The sequence below is a fragment of the Sitophilus oryzae genome, unplaced genomic scaffold (genome assembly GCF_002938485.1).
Source record: "Sitophilus oryzae breed Bouriz unplaced genomic scaffold, Soryzae_2.0 scaffold_1241_pilon_pilon, whole genome shotgun sequence".
In the NCBI taxonomy this organism is placed as follows: Eukaryota; Metazoa; Arthropoda; class Insecta; order Coleoptera; family Curculionidae; genus Sitophilus; species Sitophilus oryzae.
Window position 1 is genome coordinate 891,054 of NW_022145884.1, and position 21,909 is coordinate 912,962.

A 21,909-nucleotide genomic window follows, 5' to 3' on the forward strand; every position below is an offset into this window, starting at 1 on the left:
AGACAGATGAAGGTGGTATAAAGACAGATGAAGTATACAACCAATTTCCTTATGGCGTGATCACGCTCGAGTATCAACAATGAGGAGAAAAAGGTATTTAATAATCTACTTATGAAGTAAAACAATTTTGTTTCAACAAAATCTGGTTTATTTACAAATATAAAAACATATAAGGAACTTATTGTGTCTGTACAAATTTTCACTCCGATGCATTGCTAATGATGATGATGATGATAACCGCCTGATCCATCTGCTTGTACTTTAGCCGAGCTAGCAACAACGGCAGCTCCTGCTGCTGCAGCATTTGATTGGGCAAGTTGAGCAGCTTCAGCTGCTTTATAAGCGGATACTTCAGTTTCGTGTAACTCCAGAAGTGCAGCTTCAAGCTGATGCAACAAAACACCCAACCTTTGTTTAGCTTCGTTCACCATTTGTTGTTGCGAAGCAGCTACAGTGCCTGCGTCAGTAGCAGCTTTCAGAGAAGTTTGTTCGCCACCTAGAGTTAGAATAGTCAAAATATGTATAAGTGAATGTAATTTATTTAAATATTATTTGGAGTAGTATTACACATTTAAAGACGTAAGCGTATTTTTTTCGGTTATGCAAATTTATTTTACTATTAAAAAAACACTGAGCAGCTGCTATCCATTTGAATTCAGCATAACTTTTCTATTTTGTATATTTCTGTTTCAGTGGCGAAAGTTACAGCCATTTTTCCTTATTTATTATAAACTTACTTTGAGCTGAGGCTAAAGCTGAAGCTAGAGCAGCAGTCAATCCTTGAGCCTGCTGAGCAGCTTGTGCGATGTAACCCAAAGCATGTTGAGCTAATTCGGCTTGAGCAACTTCTGCTTGGAGTTGAGTCTGGGCATCGGACACCTGTCTTTTTAATATAGCAACTATGGCTTGTTTTCCTACTAGAGCTGCTTGAGCAGTTTGAGCGGCCTAAAACCAATTTGTTTTTTAATATATTGAATAAATAAGAGTCTCAAATGACTACTTACACCTAATGCAGCACTTGCGAGGGTATTTTTTATCCCAAAAGCAGCCTGACTTCCAGCTGTGCCTTGGTTTTGAACTGCATTCTTAGCTTGTTGGGCGGAGGAGTGTGCCAAACTTGTTAATTCAGCTCCTGCGTACTGTTTTCCACCATCGTAAGAGCTGCCTGTTTTAAAAATAGAAGTATTAGATGTTTGAGAAAAAAATCTTAATATGAAAAATTGTATTTTATTTCAGTTGATATAAATACATATTATACATAATTATTTCTAGATATTTTTAATATTGGGATGCCAAACAAAATATTTTAATGTATTATCCAACTGAAATAACTTTATTAAGTAAATTAGTAAAAAGTCTTTAGAGAGGGGTAAATTTGCTATGTATAGACAAATAAAATAAAATTAAAAATATACTTAAAATTTACTTAAAAAAATAATTAAATAATTACTTTCATAATCTCCACCGTAGCCGCCTGATAGTTCTTGATAATGAGACCCCTGAGATTGGTGTTCCGAAACTACGACATCAATTGTATTGTGTGAGATGCCGGCTGATGTTAAAACAACTAAGGGGATAATAAGAAATATTATATTAGTCTATATTATGGAAGGTATATTTGTTAAATATTAGTATTTTATCTGATTTTAATAACAATTCGGGGTAATTCATTCTAACTCTGATTTTTTTTCTGTTTTCATCGAGGTTTTCATTGACTGGTCGTACATTATCAATCTATTAATGGAATTTTCATATCAAAACTTTCAACACGAATATATTTCATGACTTTCTTTATATAAGTTACAGTATTTAAAAAACTCCAAATTTCTGAGATTTCATATCCCGATATCGTAGAGTACGATATTATCTACTATACTGGGTGCGTCTCAAAAGTGGCTCACTCCTATATTTTTTGCAGTTAAAAAAACGAGATTTGGTATGTTAGTATATGACATAACTTAGGATTGATTGACGTATTTCAATTGTTTTTGGTCACTTCCTGTTTCACCGGAAATGACAACTATTGATATTTAAATGGTATTATTTTACTTAATTCGATAGAAAATGACACCCTAAGTAGAATGACGTATTATATGTCAGCTTTTGAATTGAAAATTTTGATTTTTTTTTTCTCATAATAGTTTATTTGAAATCGTAACATAAATCTTTTTTGATCAAGTCGGACCATAAATCTTTTTGGACAATTTCACTCCAATAGTGTGGACAATACCAAGTGTGTGGTACCAAATTATTCATAAAAAAATGATTTTTTTAAATATGCCAATGAGCCACCCTCGTTCCATTTGAAAAAAAAGAGATATGATTAAAAATACGATTTGGGCATCTTTTAACTAGCCTGGACAAGACGTGAAAAACACTAGAAGATCAAATATATTTTTCCGAGACTCTATGATTAAAATTAGTATTTTTAACACAGCCACTCTAGATTGAAATTTAAAATACGAATTCCTTTTAAAGCAAAAATGACAAAAGTTGACATGTAATATGTCATTCTATTCAGAGCGACATTTTCTCTCAAATAAAGTAAAAAAATACCGAGGGTGCTATTTAAAAATCTAAAGTTGTAGTCATTTCCGGTGAAACAGTGACAAGTGACCAAAAAAAAATTGAATACGTCAATCAATCCTAATTTACGTCATATACTAACATACCGAATCTAGTTTTTTTATCTCAAAAAATAAAAAAGTTATAGGGGTGAGCCACTTTTGAGACGCACCCGGTAAGTATACCGGATACAGTACGTGTTAAATGTATTTTGCATGTTTGCTTTGCAATTTTTTTATGTATTTTGTGTATATACCTGTATAACTCTAATTCTTTACGCTCCAGAGGTAGATATAAACCTTGTCGCAATATAGCGCTATAGAATAAATTGAGTTTGATTTAGAACATACCGCTTCCCAAGAATTCCCACTGTAATTCATTCATACGGTCGAGAATCCTTATAAATATTTGTCTATATTCGCATTAACCCTTTTTCAATTATTTTAGTTTAACCAATGCAACCGCAACAAATCCATAGTGCTTAACTTGGAAACCATGCAAATAATTCTATTTATTTTTTGTATAAAAGTGTTTGCATCGATTATAACCCAATTATTTAAAATTCAAAAACCAATTATCCAATAGCTTAGCTAGTTAGCATGCAAGTATGGCTATAAATATCTCGGAAGACTCTGTATATTAATGTAAAACCAACTAATAATTGGATTTAAATAAATGGTTAGTTATTAATACCGGGTGTTTCTCAAAAGTGATATAACTATTTTATATTTTCAAATAAAAAACGAGATTTGGTTTTCGTCGCTTCCTATTTCGCCGGAAATGACTACAAATTTTGATTTTTAAATGACACCCTTGGTATTTTTTACTTTATTCGATAGAAAATGCCATTCTGAATAGAATGACATATCATATGTCAACTTAAGAAAGTTTGGGCATCCTTTAACCTGCCAGGACAAGACGCAATAAACATTAGGCGATCAAATCTATTTTTCCAAGGCTCCTTGATTAAAAATTAGTGATTTTAACAAAGCCATGCCAGTCTAGATTGAAATTTAAAATACGATATTTTAAGCAAAAATATAAAAAGTTGACATATGATATGGCATTCTATTCAGAATGTCAGTTTCCAGAAGTTCAGTTTCTTGAGAATAAAGTAAGAAAATATACCGAGGGTGCCATTTAAAAATTAAAAGTTGTAGTCATTTCCGGTGAAACAGAAAGTGGCCGAAACCAATTGAATACCGTAGATCAATCCTAATTTATGTCATATACTACCGTGTCAAATTTAATTTTTTTTTTATATGAAAAATAAAAAAGTTATAGGGGTGTGTCAATCCATAAATATGATATTGGACTCTTCAAGGTACCGAGTAACTACTCTTGCTGTATGAGGCATTTTCCTGTTTTAAGATGAATTCTTGACCATACTGAGCAGCAAAAAAATCATAATAAAGTCCAAGGAGTTTTAAAATAATGTGCTATATTTGAGGCTGTAATTAATATGTTAATTATTTAATATGCACACAGTAGACAATACAGACAACAATTATATTATTTAACACTGAATTGCTATGTTACTTACTAGAAATAGCAGCGATGACGAAAATTCGGAGCACCATTTTCTAAAATTAGTAATATGCATTAGTATTTAAAAAATATATTTTTTTTATTACACTTACTATTATCACAGAGAGCTTAGAGTAAACAATAATTGTAAAGAACTAAACAGAATATTATTTTTCAGCTATCGTAATTTCTATTTATACTGGCACGAAACTATTTAGTGATGGTAGGATATAATCTTCGTTGGGGTGGATGTACGTTGATTTATTAATTAATTTATGGGTATATTAAACAGTACCATTAAAAAAGGTGTGGTTATCCATGTAGAAACATACTTGCACGATACTTTCTTCCTATCGTTTGATTTACTGGAATTTTTGATTTATATAAATTCAATTCGCTAATCTTTATTTTGCAATTCGTATTAACGAAGAAAAATATTATTCTTCCACTACTGTTACCTACTTTTTTTTGTTAGGTATTTGTTAACCACACATAATTCTAATTACATCGAATTTAATTATCATATTCCTTTAATTACTTTAGATGTTTCTTTTTTCTTTCTTTCTTTAGTTTAAGGTAGTTTATGGTACCCACGAAGAATTATGAGATCTAGAAGAAGACCAAACCTGAGATGGAACCATAATATTATAAAATTTTCAGGTATAACTTGGACCCGAATTGCAAACAATAGACAACAATGGGCTCAACTAAAAGAAGAGTATCTAAATATGTGAGGGAGACTCTATTCATGTCATGGGTATTGGCTCCATGGAGATTTCTCCATTCATGTCAATAACAATAATAATTGACATTTCAATTACAGTGCTATTCGAAAAACGATAAACTTTATTTATGTTGTGTGTTGATGAGAACCAAAAATCTAACCAAGATTCTGCTTAAACTGCTTGACGTAAAAAACTTATTTTTGGCAAACGGATTTTTCGAAAGTCAAATTCCAACGAGATGAAACTACCCCTCAAATATTACCAAGTTATATAATAATATCGCCATATTGTTTTTTCTCATGCTGACATAAATGTGAGAAAATTTTATCCAATTTGTATGTTAATGGCAATTCCTGCTTTACTTTATCATCACCATTACAAATGATTAATTCGACGCGAATGAAGTCGCTGGTACACGCTAGTCTTTATATATATTTGTGTTAATTTTGACCAGTTTTATGTCAATTTTTAGTAATTGGCGTCTAGAGATTGACCTCGCCAAAATTATTATCGATTTCCCAGCCGTCTTTGACGCTGTTTTTATTGGATCATACGCTACTTTCAATCTGATACACTTTTAATAAACATTATTTTCTAGTTATTAAGGATTTAAATACTAACAATAGATTTCCTGTCGAATTAGCAATTCTAAAGATTTAAAACTCATTTTACAGATTTATTAAATCGAGTGCATGTTGGAATTCCGCACAACATGCCTTTCCAATTAATACAGAAAATAAGTGGCCGTGTTATTACCCGCCACGAACAATATATTTTACATTAATAACGACCGGTGCTGTGCATAAATTTATTAGAATCGTTGAGCCAACAGCAGGAAAAACATTTCCCGGCTTCCTTAATGTTGGTTTTGTTGGTTCACGGTACCAGGATATTGTAAAGTTAAATACTAAAATTTGGTGCATACTACATGTGCCCGGTGGCGTAGAGGTACAGGCTGTTGTCTACCAATCTCAAGGTAGTGGATTACTACCTACTAGACAAGATAAACAGCTACCAAGTGTAGAATTATCATAAAGTATTTTTTTCTACGATCGTGCAAAAGTAGCTATTTTTTATACAATCTACTGTATTAAAAGACATTATTAATGACAAGTTTAACTGAAAAGAAAAAAATTGTACCTTGCTTTTATTAATCCAAATATTGTTAGCAAATATTGTTACCAAATTGTTACCAAATATTGTCCTACCAACCTCAAGGTGGTGGGTTCGAATCCCACACCCGGCATTTCATCAGCCGACTATTTTTATTAAAATAAAAATAGTTTGGGTACCTAGGTTGACTGAGCCTTAAATGAGTACTTGGGATTCACAATCCTGAGGTAATAATAGGCGGTTGAAGTGTAGTGCTAGCCACATTACCTTCCTTGTATACCGAACGGCTCTACTATGGCAAGCTGTACCTTGCTACTCCCAAGGCGTCAAACGCTATATACGGGAGCTATTATTATATTAAAACTAATATATTATTATTGCATTGTTAGGACATTTCTAAAAAGGGAACATTCAAATTCGGACGCTTATAAAAAATCCGCCCGGATCCAACAGGGTCTAGTAAAAATCCGGACATGTCCGGATTAATACGGACATCTGCTAACCCTAATTAGATGCTTCTATATCCACTTAAAGTAACTGACTTGGTTTTACAGAAGATCTGACAACTTTTTTTAGTTGAAGAACTGCGTTGCGAGACTTGGCACTTTTTACATTTCAGGTTTTTGTTGGGATACAAGATCTCCTAACGTACCTCATTGATTAACAAATTATCAGTATAGCTTCTTGTGACATAAAAACTTAATCACAAATAAGGTCCCTCTAACTTAGAAGAACAAATCAGTCCACATTAAACGCCTTTATCTCCATACACACACTTCTTGCTCGCCTAATTATACCGATGTAATGCTCAGTAAGTACTCGTGTCTTTAACGGCTACACCTAAATTAGATATGCAAAAGCATCGTTCAAGCGTACGATGTTCAGACGCCATGTTTCACGTCGATTCACCGCGTAAATGAATAGTATTACAAGTATAATTTATAATGTGACAACCAATTACCTGTTTAATTTGAATAAATGCGTTGTTTATTCCCGTAATTGACTTTAAAGCGACTAAGTAAATCGTTAGGACTAAAAAAGTGTTTGTGTTGATTAAATTAGAGATTTGAAATTAATTGTTACTTTTTTCAGGCGTTTATTATCTTTGTAAATTATTTAAACTGTTAATTATCTATATTGAGTTGTTTTAGTAAATTAATTTGCTTAGGTTTATCTGTTTAAATTGTGATTATTTCTTCTAGCAGTCCTTTAAAGGACATATTCAAATTAATACAAATTTTTATTAGCGTCGGAAGTGGCACCATCTTTGTGAATTTTTGATAATCATAACTGAAGGGTTTAGGAGAAAAACATGATAAACCACCATTTTACTAATTTGCACTAAGAGCTAAGACTGCTGGTGATTATCAGGTTCTTTCCGTAAATTATATATTTTCACAAGGCATATATCATAGAATTTAACAACTTATTGCGCTGCACAGTTTATACATTTTGTAGGGACCAGTTAGACCTACTATATTGTAAAATCCTAAAATTAAGTAATTGGCGCTTATCCAGTTATTCCCCTGGACCCTTCAATTGCTATGATTGAAAACACGGAAGCAGAAATTTAGTAATATGGGTTATGGACACCTTATTGTACTCAAATGATCATGCTGTGATTATGAAGATATCAATGATCAAGATATAGATGAATTAGAATATATGACCCGAAAACTTATCGACGAAATGGGGATTAGAACGCAATTTAAAAAAACAGGAATACATGTGCATTGGTGGACAACAAGATCTACGATTACCTATAGGATAAGTCATGCGATATGTATAAATATCTGGGAATGAAAATATCTTAAGACAGAACATTAGATGAGGCAAGAAATCTGCAAGGCAGAAAACCAGTTTCACTTCTACATGGAATACTGGAATAAGATGAGAATATAACGATAGAAAACAAAAAAAAGAATTTACAAACGCCATCATAAGAAGCATATTTACATACCTAAAGTATGGCACTTGAAAAAGAAATCTGAAAGAACGCTAAAAGCCACAGAGATGGACTTTTGGAGAAGATCGATTGGAAAATCCAAGAAAGATAAAATACAAAATAAAATAATAAAACGCCAAATGAAAATTAAACATAGGCAACATCAGAACTCAACAATAAATATGACATGGACATGAAAAAAGAATATAAGAACATCAAATTCCAAAGAAAATATTAAATTGGAACCCCCAAGGTAGAAGAAAAAGAGGAAGGCCACGCAAGAGCTGGAGCGAGGGTTCTAAGGATTTTTGTACAGAGGTTTGAAAGTGGATGGATGGGGAGATGTGGTGGAGATTTGGGAATCGGAAAACGAAAAATGTTGTAACTCGATTATGTATATCGTCCCATTGCTGCCAAAAGTCACTAACTTACTTTTTATCACCTCCGAGAAAAATGCGTCTAAAGATAAATTGCATTGCATAAAGATGTTATAGTTAGTAACTATTCGGTATTAAAATAAAACATAAATAGCCAGAAATCGTAATTAATGACTTTTGCAATCGATTCTCCGCTTCAAAACATAGTTAGTGATTGAATTTGGTTGTTCGGAAAAATGTTAGTTAGTGACTTTTAGCAGCAAAATTTTTTTTAGGACGATATGTACTATATGAATATATGATTATTATGATGTGGTGAGAATAATGATATAATATTATTATGGATAAAATTCTCAATTTTATATAAAATTCTGTAGATTATTTCTTACGAGACAAAGTTAGAAAGATAGAGGTGTTTAGAGCTTTAACATAATTAGGGGTTAGCAATACCGACCAAGATGATAAAATTGACACTCCAAGAGACAATAAATGAAGTAAATGGAAACTAGTAAAGAACGGAAAAATCTATAATCAGGGACGGATTAAGACAGGTGGACCACTATCTCCAGTACTGTTTATTGTAGTATTAGAAAAAGTTATAAAAGATGTGGGAATCAACAGAGAGTGTTTTCTGTATACAAAAAGACACCATTGCCTAACCTTTGCAGATTATTTAGTTATATTATAGATATTATAGATATTAGTTATATTATAGATATTAGAGATATTAGTTATATTATAGATATTATATATTGAGATTGATTAGCAAGAGATCGGAAAGAGCTGATATCGCTGAACGAAAGACTAGAAGATCAAGCGCAAAAAGTAGGCTTAGTGTTTAATGAGAAGAAAACTAAGTTTATGGAGTGGTCAGATAGGATTTTTTTAGGGGGAAGATGTCTACAAATAGATTCTGAGAGAGAGAAAAGATACATATATATAAGTTTGAGGAAATAGATACATTCATATATGAAGGAATCGTATTTATAAGGAAACCAAATGTAACTCAGAAAATTGTGACATGAATAATGGCAGAAAATAGATGTGTTAGCGCACTACAGAAAATTATTAAGAGTAAGAACATCTCTAGAATCAAAATGTACCAAACAGTCATACGACCAATAGTGCTATATGCATGTGAAACATGGACATGGAAATTCGAGGCTAGAAATTTGGTAGAGAAAAATACTGATGAAAATTTTTGGAGAAAAGAGGATAGACAACATATGACCAGAAGAACAAATGAAGAATTAAAGCGACTATATCGGGCATCAAGTATAACAGGAGTAGCAAGAGCGCAAATATTGAGATGGCTGGGACACATTAAAACAATGGCTGAAACAAGAATTCCTAGTATGATAATGAGACGTGAAATAGGTGGAAAGAGAAGGGGGAGTAGACCGAGAACAAGATGGAAAAAGGATGTAGAAAAGGACTTGAGAAGGATAAGAGTGGATGGGTGAAGAATAAAGGCGAAAGACAGAAATAAGTGGAGAAAGATAAGCAATCAAGCCATGAGCCTTTTAGGCTTTTAGAGCTACTATATATAATTTTTGGATTTAGATTAGCTGACTGAAAGATTGTGTAGGTTAAAATAATAAATAAAGACAATAGAATTTCGAAATTGTTTTAGTATGAATAAAAATCAATTGTCTACCACATTCAAGGATAATCAAATTTGTATCTAAATTAGATTTAAAAAAAAATTACTTGAACCTGTTGCGAAGAGATCCTGAATAAAAAATCAAGAATAATGTTTCTAAAACTCCAGATTAATAAAACGAGCTGAATAGTTTTCACTGTTATGCACTATTTCTGTACCTGTCTATTGAAGACAATCGACGTCTGAAATTCTTGTAGTTGCAATAATTTTTATATATTGTACATGGTTTCTTATTAAAAAACAAGTGGCAAAGAAAGCTTCTAGCTGAGCCTCAGAACAGACTTTTGTAAAAATCCTTTTAACAAAAACGCAATAAATAAGATAAGCGAGTTTGCAGACGCCCAAGAATCAGATTGTTTCTCTTTGTTTTCAGTGAAAATCGACAATGCGAATTCTGAAAGTGACAGCTAAAACAAATCCCATTTACTATTCAATCTTTCGCGTAATCCTTTTCATCGATTTGGTTTTTTAAATGTTGCCAGAAGTAAATCTTTCAATTTTTTTCTTTTGCTGAAAAAAAACACTCCTCGGCAAAACAAAAAACACTCAACGCAAAATAGAAAATTACTACTAAAAAACAAACTAAAACTTTTACTCTGTTATGCATTTAATTTTTCATCGTCCATCTCTACACTCACTGGCAGGAAAAGCGGGCACCTTAAAATTTTGATCTATTTTAAAGTTGCCGTGGCCGATTTTGATTACTTTTTAAGTAATTTGGTGCTAAATTATTATACAGGTTGTTAATTTGTTTATTACTCGCGGCAAGAGCTTTATGGTTGAAATATGGCAACCTCGGCCCGCTCGTCGAGGGACGACGCGACGGGGGGAGTCGGCAGCTTAGCTTAGTACTCATTTGGAATGTAGGCAGCGTTGCCATTCTGTTCCCCAATAAGTAACCGTCCAGTTAACAATCTGTATAATTTGGTGCTAATAACTTAATCATCTGTGAACTGCAGGGTACCTATATAGACAGGTACCTCCATTATTAATGCCCATTCCATTACATTTTCTCTTCCATTGTATCAAGACCTTTGCTACATATATTTTAAATCGTGTGGGAGAAAGACAGCGTCCTTGTCGTCGACCTTTATCGACGAAGAATTTTTCAGATGATGTGTTGCCTATTTTGATTTGCGATGTCGATTATTCGTACAAGTTTTTTAAAGCTCTAATTAAGGTGTAGTTAATGTAGGTATCCAAAATACTTTTTTTTACTTTACTGTAAAAAGTGTTATAAATTTTTAAGCAACTGAAGTGCAATCTTTGTATATTATGGACTTAATTTAATTCATAAAGATATTCATCTAATTCAAAAATTGCAGTTTCATGTTAACGTTCAAATCGTGTGACGAGGAATCCGGCAATTAAGTAACAAGCCTGCAAATATTTTAATCGTTTCTCTGATTTCTATCGCGTAAAAACATCACAAAGCATCGGATCGTGACGCTATTTATATTCTTCCAATTTTCAATTAGCCCCAACTTTTACCCATCAAACGGAACCGAATGCCGACAGCAAATTTACAGATCTTTATCTAAGATTCGAAGAAGGAAATATTTTCTTTTAATTGAATTATAATTGGTTGGTGGACTAGTTTTCTTCTTCCTCTAAGCAATGAACAAGTGTCTTTTGTTGTATATTTGTTTTTGATTGTGTATTTAAATTTACATGTCCCGATGTTAAACGTATGTTTATACAGGGTGGGTTTTCTAATATGTTCTCTATGGTATCTCTGAAACTACAGGAGATAGAGAGTCGGTTAATTGGAAAATTAATTGCAGTTTTGTGGGTCATAAATATGCGCCATTCAGATTTTTGAAAAAGTTTATGGCTTACTAGATATTTCGAAAAAAAAAACAAATTTCGGCTATTTTAAAAATTGTCCCTAATTAATAGAAAAAAAGTTTTCAGATAAAAGTTGTAGATAATCGCATCCTTAATGAGTTTGAGTCCGTTTTTTTCTAAAGCCTGTCATTTTTGACATATAACACAAACATATGTTTTCTAAATGGAAACCATAGTTGGCCATGACTTCATAAAAAGCGCCCTTTCTAAGATTTTCAGCGATATAAGCTATAATATGTCACTTTCGAAAAATTACTGAGTTATAGTCAATTCTTATAATTTTTATACAATTACAGTTAGCCTACGAAACAAGTACAATCGTCGCGTCGTTGCTCTCAGAAATTTGAAACTGTCACATCCAAACTTTGTAAATTAAAATAAACAAAAATTATAAATATGCATTTTTCAAATGAAGAAAAACGTGTAGGATTATTAGTTTAACTTTTCTTGGCCATGCATTTTTGAGGATACGTTGATCGGTGAACGTTACTTACGTTTTTAGAGAACGGTTTTCAAAGACATGTTTAAATTTAGGGACTCGCGCATCAAGAGAGTGGTTCCAACATGACTTTCATTATGGCAACCGAACCCCCCATAATGCTAGAAATTTTAAAAATTATTTATATCATAATTATGCAAACTCAGGGAAAGGAAGAGGTGGACCAATGGCAGGGGCCTCCTCGGTTACCTGACCTATCCATTTTAGATTTTTTTACGCGGCATGGTTAACAACAAGGTTTACAAAAGAAATTATGAATTAAGAGAGGCACCGAAGAGGTGGTACGGGTGAAGCTTAATGAAGTCGACCGGTCGTTCTGTGAGAATAGTTAGTAATTCAGTTTTAATAAGATACATTTATATGTACTAAAAATACTGCCAAGAACAATAAATATTTAGTTGGCAATTTTACTGGAAGGTTCTCATTTTTTATTAATATACTTACCTAAATGTCCATTGTATGAGAATTCAATTAAGAAATGTTTTGTCCGCTTTATTGTCCATCGACCAACCAAGTAAGTAAAAAAGAACTATCAACAAACAATCACCGAATCCTGCGCAAATTAACACTTATAAAACGACAGTCACGATTTCCATTTGCGCGAATGATAAGACAAAACTTTATTTGTTCTCGAGTTTATCGAAATGTGTTTGTGTCAAATCGGTTCGGTAAAAATAAAAAAGAAGAGGAAGAAGAATCGGCTCTTCTGACGTGTCGGAAACAAGAGAACGGACAATGTTTTAGTTCGATGGACGTTGCAGTACCATAAAACCGCAGCGTCTGTCGCTGGAGTTTGTTGGTTTTGCTCTTCACTTAACGTTTTAAGTGAAGTTTGACATTTTTTTAATTCTTTTATACTATTTTCCTTTAATTGAACAGATACACAGCATTTTTCTTTTAACGTTTCATATTTTTCTTATATCGTATAATATATTCTTATTACTTAAAAATACGAAAAATTTCTTTGGGCAGATTTAATGCTATGAATGATCAAAATTTTGAAATAATGATCAAAATTTTAAAATTCAAAGTTGTTCAAGATTTCACTTCATCAACTTCTTCATCGACTTCATCTCACTTCTTCATCAACAAAAAGTTCGTTTATTGCATATATGGCTTGGCTCTCTCCAGTAAGTATGACTTCAGATAAAAATCGTGCCCCGCATTCGTAAATGGATAGTTATGAGGTGGCCTTTCGGGAATAGCAGATATGTGCTTGCGGATTAAGCAAACGGATTCAAAAATTAATAAAGAAGGAAGAGTCAGTATTTCGAAATTTTTAAATAAATTCTGACAGTGAGTTCTACTGTTCAGTCCCAATACATATCGAACTGCTCTGTTTTGAAGTTTGAAAATACGATCATATTTTGTCGCGCAGCAAGTACCCCAGAATGGAAGGACATAACGAAGATGCGACTCAATAAGGGCATAATAGACTATTCTAGAGGTTGATAAGTTAAGTTCATTAGAAACTGCTCTTAGTGCAAAACAGGCAGCGCTTAGTTTCTTTGATAAAGCTTTTATGTGCAAGTCCCATTTTAACGAGTTGTCTACAACAAGTCCTAAGAACTTCACAGAGTCCACGACGTTAATAGTGGTGCTATTAAGTACAAAAGGTTGTATAGTACTTTTATATGACAAAACTTTAGTTTTTGATAGGTTGAGGCATAGGAGATTAAAATCGCACCAAGATTTAATGGTGCTTAAGTCACTGGATATAGTAGTATATAGTAATTTAAAGAAGGCGTCCATTCTTCTCAAAGAGACCTCATATAAATTAAAAAAGGAGTAGAAAAAAGACTCAAAGTCTCGGTCTCTACGTATATATCATGTGACACGTGTTTCGCTCATACGAGCATCATCAGACAAATACAATTAAAATTAATCCACACACACAATTTTACATATTAAATCAACTCTGAATATAATATAGCAGGCCCAGATGCCGTAACATCTGGGGTGCAACTTTGTTCAAGTTATCAACCGATCGTTTAGAAGCGATGTCGAAACCAGATCGATACTATGTTCATTGCAAAACTATTGTCGCTCAAATGCTGCGAAATATGATATCATTATCACACTCTTGCACACGTGTGCGACACGGTCTAGGCTATGTCTAGGCAGTCGCCTCGCCACAAAGCGAGAAATCAGAATATCGCTACGAATCGATGTTTCTACTGAACATAGTGCCTCAAGCTACAAATTACTTTACTATCGCTTTGAAACATGAACAAAGTTGCACCCCTGGGCCGCTCCAAGTGAAACTAGTATCGTCCGCAAAGAGGCAGTTTTTACGGCTAATGTCTAGATTTGCAATGTCGTTGATAAACACCAGAAACAAAATAGGGCCTAGTACTGAACCGTGAGGGACACCACATTCTATAGACTTGCAAGAAGACATAGAGGTCCATGAAGTTCAATGAGTTGATTATCTTCTTTATCTAGTATTTTAAACTTTAAATCTTTCATTTTTATTAATTTTCCAAAGGTTTATGCAATACACTGGTTTTGACTGTTATATTGCCAGGAAAATTAAATGCTGCCATGATCAAATTATGTTTTAAAATAAGATCAACGATTCATCACTTGCGTGCATCACGTTGATGTAGATTTGTTTTAAAATCAACATTGTTAAATAAAACAATCAAAATATCAACCAGGTTGACGTAATCACATGCATATACCTAAGGCCATCATCACGGTAAGCATCTGGTTCAGAGAAACTATATTGTAAATTTATTAATATTTAACTGTCGATGACCATTACAAGATTGATATAATAGGGTAAGAAGAAGATAGCGCGGTGAGTTTCAAAGTCTTAAGCGCATCTTCACTGGTAAAAAATTTCCCCTAATAAAATGCTCATCACAGATATTTGCGTGTTTGAAGTAAGTTTTATTTATGTATGTAGATATGTGCATCACATAAATTGAATTCAAGAATTTTGGACGCACACAAAGCCGCGACGTGGATGGTAAAAATGTGTATTGAAAAAACTCTTGGTCGCAAATATTTTCGTGCCTAAAGTAAATCTTGCTAGTATTGACATCGCAATACAAATTTCTAATTTAATATCGTAAGATTGGAGACGATCTGCACCAAATACAATTTTTTTGTTGTATATTTTCGTTTTAAAAAAGCGTCCCAGTTGCTTTTAAAGTAACAATTAATAATAATATCGGTTGTCTGAAAGCTCGAATTAAGTTAACATCGTTTTCCATTTCGAAGCCACTGTGACTCCGTTCTTTTACTAATTTGACTGTGCTCCATATTTATGTTATCAATTCGATTTGGTAAAGTAGAAAATCTAATTGTATACCCACTTCTTATTTTTATGTTGTAGAAAAATACATTTTCCTCTGAAAATTAATCATGTCTAACGCTCCTGTCAAAATATTTATTAAGTCACCAAAAACCTCCAAACAGATATCGATTTAATTATCATGTCAAGTCACTTACTGCCACCATTCATCAAGTAATAAAAGACAGCGCGGCTCCGAAAAAATAAAACAATGTTTAAATTATAATCTATTCATAAAAGATCTCCATCGCAGACACTACAATTTGAATTTAAAATAGCCGTCTTATAAAGATGTCTTATTCCTTCTAACGTCTAGTCTTTAATTACGTCTTGTTTTATATTGAAACAGAGCTATCGTACGGCCTCTACTATTTCTCGATGTAACCCTGTCCGCAGCTGTATATAGGGTGAGTCAACGATAGAAGAAGTAAAGTACAATATTTCAGTTGTTTTCAAGATTATGAAAAAAAATCATAAAGTTTTAGGTAACATAATATAATAGAGATGTAGATTAGTTATTTTTTATACAAGACGATAAAATGGTATTTTATGGTAATTTTGGGAGACGATAATGCAATTTTATCGTCGTGTATAAAACAATATTTTTTTCCATAGCGAGTTACGTTATAAAAAATATTCAGAAATTATTATTTCCAGGAATTTATTACGAGTAGAAAAAATATTGTGCTGGGTTGGCGTTCGTTTCTATGTAATTTGACAAATAAATAAGGCTGTCTCTTTAATTTAGTTGTCAGTTTTGAGTCAATATTTTTTAATTCTCTTTCCTGTCGATTGCTGATTGATTTGGAGCCAAAAATGGCTCAAAACGAAATAAGTAAATTACCAACAGATATTCAGTCTGAGGCGACAAACGCCATATCCAAACTACTTCCATTTAAATCCCGAATAACTTATGAAAAGGAATACAAAAATTTTCAAAAATGGAAGCAATTAAAAAAGGTGCGAGAACAAAGATCAAGTGAAAACATACATTTAGCATATTTTTCTGAAAAATCAAAGAAAATGCAGCTGTCCAGTTTATGGTCGTACTATTCAATCCTAAAAAATACAATACTGGTCAATAAAAACATTGATATTTCAAAGTAAGGATAAGCTATACTGTACTACTTTGTAGATATAGCAAGTTCATAGCTTTCATGAATACAAATAATAATAATGATGATTCTTTGTAATTTGAATATTTTTAATATAGGATTGCAGAATAAAGTTTTTAACCAATCCTCGCTGTTAAAGTATCATTTAATCTACCCTTGCGGTTAAAGTACTATTCTTCTATTTTTGATAGATATAAGGCAATTTTAACAGTTGCTGTGGAAAAAAATAACTTACTTTAGATAAAAAAATTGTGTGTAAACACAATTTTTTTGTGATTAAAAAACTGAGTCAGTTTTTTAATCATCTGCCGATGATGCTGACATGGTTAGCGAAACGCGCGTCCGGTGTAAAAGTAAAAGTGTTTTGGTGTATTGTGGTGATTTAGTGTTTTATTTTGCTGTGTAACACCAAAGGGTCCAACCTCCAACTGAAATGATTACAATATGTGTTAATTGAAACGTCAAAAAGAAATGTCAAGAATGGAGATTCATCATGTCGATTTTATCCCAACAATTGCTTTTAACGATAGATTTTTGTTTCAGTAGCAAAATACCTCAGCAATTTTCAAGGAATACTGATAAATTTTGACCCATACACCATTTTGGTCACTCTATATACACCTGATACTATTTTTTAGACTGTTAGTGTAGTATTTAGCCGGAATTCTGATTTTATGGGTTTATTTTTAGTAATGTGCTGTTGGGGATACATTTTTACGATCACATTGCATTGGTGCTAGACTAGTGACTGCAGGGATAAGAGTATCGGTCTAAAATTAGATATTTTGATGTTTGTTGAGAATAGAGAAACGAGAAAATATATATATTACGATGGCCTGGTGTTGTTTTACCTTTCTGATATCTTTATTTCGGATATAAAGATAAGATATATATTTTCAAACTTTCTACTTTTTTCTAATGTATTACGATTATACAAGGTGGGCCACTGAAAACTTAAAATGACTATAATTTTTAAACCAAAAAAGATATCAAAGGAAATAAAAAAAACTTTATAATATCGAGGGGGAATACACCATATGACGTATTTTTTGAACCACTTCGATCTACCCCTTAAGCGGCACCCCTAACTCACTAGAAAATCTTAAATGGCAACACCCCACTTATGGTGCTTTTTTGGAAAGCCCATGAAAAATTCTAAACGATGATCATAAAGGTTTTAGGGTGAAATTGAAAAACTACCCCTTTACACGAAAAATTAGGTGGACATTAATGAAAAAAGTGATTTTTTCAGCATAAGTTACAAATTGGGACCCAGCTAAATGAGGCAAATGAGGTATTTTTCAAACCACCCCGACCCACCCCTAGGTGCCACTCGTTCTCTTATAATCTCAAGATAGCGAGACCCCACTTGTGACACTTCTTTGGAAAGCTAATTGAAATTGCTAAACGATGGTCATACAGACTTCAACTTACTTACTGGTAAGTAGTGATAAGAAATGTATGTGTGACAATTTGAAAGAAATTTAAAATGATAATTTATTTTAACAATTGCTCAAAATGACAGCCGTTTTGTTCCATACAAAAATACAAACGATTTTCACATTCTTCTCTCACTTTTTGGAAAGTCTCTCTCGGAATATTTCGACATGCTTCAGTTGTCTTCTGCCGCAATTCTTGCAACGAACCTGGTTTTGTATTGAAGACTATGGATTTAGTGTAGCCCCACAAGAAAAAGTCTAAAGGAGTGAGGTCAGGTGACCTTGGCCACTCGATTGGATCCCTTCTGCCCAATCCATTGCCTTGGATAATATCTATTTAACCACCGCCTTGTGACAATAGAATAATGCGGAGGGGCTCCATCTTGCTGAAAGTGTATGAGGGTTTCATTAAGAATTAAATTTACTTCCAAATCTCTTTGATTTTCAACCTCATTTATCAGCCTCATCTGCAGTTCTGCTTATTCCGTTTTAAAAAAATGAGCACTCATCACTAAAACAAATATTTTAGTGAACGAAGTGAAGATTCCCTTCGAATTTCCTCCGGCATTAGTTCACAGAACGGAATCCTTCTATCTGGATCGTCGTCGCCGAGTTCCTGCAGAATCTTCATTTTGTAGGGATGGAATTTGTGCATTTTCAGTTCTCTTCTGACAGATGTTCGAGGTATACCTGTGATTGATGCAAACTGGGGTGTTGATGCTTCTGGATTGACCGATACCTGACCAATAACTTCCATCTGCATTTCTTCATTCGGTACCCTGGGCCCTCTCCTTTATTTATTTTTGACCGACCCAGTTTCTTGAAACTTTAGAATCAAATCCCTAACATAAACGTCACTTACGTTTTTGTCCGGATTTTTCTCATTGAAAGCACGGGCCGTTCTCAAATAGCACATACCTTCAGCACCATAAAGAAAAACTATTTGAATTCTTTCTTCCACAGTATAAACCATTTTTATTTCAAATTAGCGAATCAAATAAAGGTTTAAAATACCACCAAATTTGCGATTGAAAATCGATAGAAGACAGTGCAATAACGCAAAGATATGCCGTTTTAAGATTCCTGTTTATTGGAAGTAAAAAAATAGATGATAAAGAAGAATTTGCGTTATCGCAAAATTTGGTTGAACGATTAGTAAAATATCTTTGTGTTGCCTTTTTTATTATCTACATTTTTTATTTTTAGCTTCAAAATGGCAATGGTTTTAAAATGGCATTGATGAGATTAGAAGATTAGATTAGGGTGTGTCGGGGTGGTTTAAAAAATACCTAATTTGCCTCGTTTAGCTGGGTCCCAATTTGTAACTTATGCTGAAAAAACACTTTTTTCATTAATGTCCACCTAATTTTTCGTGTAAGGGGTAGTTTTTCAATTTCACCCTAAAAACTTTATGATCATCGTTTAACATTTTTCATGGGCTTTCCAAAAAGGCGCCACAAGTGGGGTGGTTTAAAAAATACGTCATATGTATTCCCCCTCGATATTATAGAAAGGTGTTTTTAATTTTTTTGTTATATTTTTTGGCTTAAAAATTATAGCCATTGTAAGTTTTCAGTGGCCCACCCTGTATATTAAATTTGTACAATCCTAAAAAAACAAAAAAAAAGGACAACGCACAAGTAAGGTGCCTTTTCCTATTTTCTAGCTATTCCCTCGTAAATCAGCGATAGCCGTTCGGATTTATCGCCCTATTAACTAGCTTTAAGACGTGGACAAATAGCAGAACGGCCGCTGCGCAAATATTGGCTCGCTTAATGAGTAAGTTTGCGCATAATTTGGCCCTCGACTCCATTTGTTCGAAAATCGGAATGTTAATAAGGATTCGGTTAAACGGTATTTTTTGATCAAATATTTGGCCGCAGACCAAACAACGAAGCTCTGGTAACCGGTCTGGTAACTAGTAAACTCGAATAGTAAAACTTTAGATTATTTTTCTTTTTCAGTGTTGTGATATGCAAATGGAAAAGTTAGCTTGAACTGTGTGCTCTCTTAGTTTTGATTTGCATTTACCTAATGTTTGTGTAAACGAAAAATTAATAATTGAATTAGTAGATAAGTAAAAACGTCGTGGTATGTTATGATTTAAGTGTAGGTAAGTGTACGTAAATGATTTAAGTGTAACCCATCCTTTCCATCCGCTTAAAGTATGTAACTTTCAATGTAATTTTAACAATATAAGGTGCTAGAAATTCGAGGTACGAGCATTGGTATCTCGGAAACCGTAATAAATACAAACATGCTTAAATTGCGGCAAATTTACGCTTTGGTATGTTCACAAAGTTGCCATCAAGAAAGTTCCAAAATTTCAAGGATTGCTGAGTTATTATTATTTTTTTAATACGAACCTGCATTTTTTATTTAAAGTTTTGAAAGAATTCGGTCTCGCTGAGTACAGCTGTATGCCACACTTTATATATTTTTTTTATTTCGGGTATTTATACACAATTTATTGAAACTAATTTCAAGTCCGGTTCTCTGGTATTTTAAAATATTTAATCTATTCATCGTAAGAATATTGTGATGAGCTTTAAACTTAACAATGATGTGTGGCAAAGCATTGAATACTGAAAATCAAATACAATAAAATATTAAAAATAACATAAATATATCATAATACAATCAAATAATTTTCCTGGAAGATGGATTGGAAATGATATAGCAAAATAATGGACAGATAGGTTTCTAGACCTGCCGCCAAGATGGGAGCATTACTTGACGTCATTGGTAAAAGTAAAATCAATACATCTCAACATTTACAAGAAAGAGTACAAAATGCATTCGGAAGTAAGATCTGTTGAAAGGGCTATACATAAAATTTAATAAAAAAAAAAATTTGTGCATTAGGGAGGATGGTAATCTTTTCGAACACGTAGAACGTTAAAACTATTTTGTAGAAGTTGATTTATTTATAATAATTACGACTAATGTGATGCATGTTATTAGATCGTACATTGAGATTTCAAATTCATAATACAAAAATTTAAAAATAATATCTTTAAAATGCTGACCTGGATATTACTTATTTGAATCTTTCAGTTTGGTCGATGTTCCATATTCAATGTTAATTAGAGCTCATCAATATTATTACGATGAATATAATGAGTTTAAATAATTTAAAAAGCATAGCCGCACTTGAAATTAGTTTTAATAGTGTTTTTCAAGTACCCCAAACAAACAAAAAAATATTAAGTGTGGAATATCGTTGTATTCAGCAGACTGTATAGCTGGAGAATAGCTGAAAAATAGCTGGCCTATGTATCTCAGAAACTATTAGCTAATTTGAAAATCTAAAAATACCACCAGATAGCCCAGATAAAGTGGCTATGAGAATATGCAATTAGTTTTTCGATTTCCTGAATAGTAACTACAGGAAAAAATAAAACTGATTTTCCGAAAAATCCGTTTTTTAACGCAGCAATCCTTGAAATTTTTGATGCTTTTTTGTTCCATGTGTTTTGTTCCATATTGATTCCATGTTCGTTCGCATTACGATTTCCGAGATACCAAAGTTCGTGCCTACCTCGAATTTGTAGCACCCTGTATAGTTTGAATCTCCCAAAACTTACTAATCTCCACAATTTAGAATTAACAAATATTTTACCGTTATTCCTCCTTTGGTGATCACTTATAAAATATTAAATTTGATCATCGCATTATAGGAAGAACATATTTGTACTATAATAAGAGATTATATAAAAAGGTACCCTAACATTAAACACAATTAATACAATAAACACTTTATCTTACAATAGTCTAACTAAAACGAAGTAT

At 32.8% G+C, this 21,909-nt stretch overlaps 1 protein-coding gene across 1 annotated transcript; it reads right to left on the minus strand.

Moving 5' to 3' along the window:
* Positions 1-215: 215 nt before the first annotated feature.
* LOC115874183 lies at positions 216-4,221 on the minus strand. Its single transcript, XM_030889284.1, has 6 exons — positions 4,206-4,221; positions 4,109-4,148; positions 1,451-1,567; positions 1,005-1,165; positions 738-945; positions 216-496 (listed from the first exon to the last, which is right to left on the minus strand). Exons 2-6 carry the CDS (start codon positions 4,143-4,145, stop codon positions 216-218), a joined length of 804 nt encoding a protein of 267 aa, XP_030745144.1. The 5' UTR covers positions 4,146-4,148; positions 4,206-4,221.
* Positions 4,222-21,909: the final 17,688 nt, after the last annotated feature.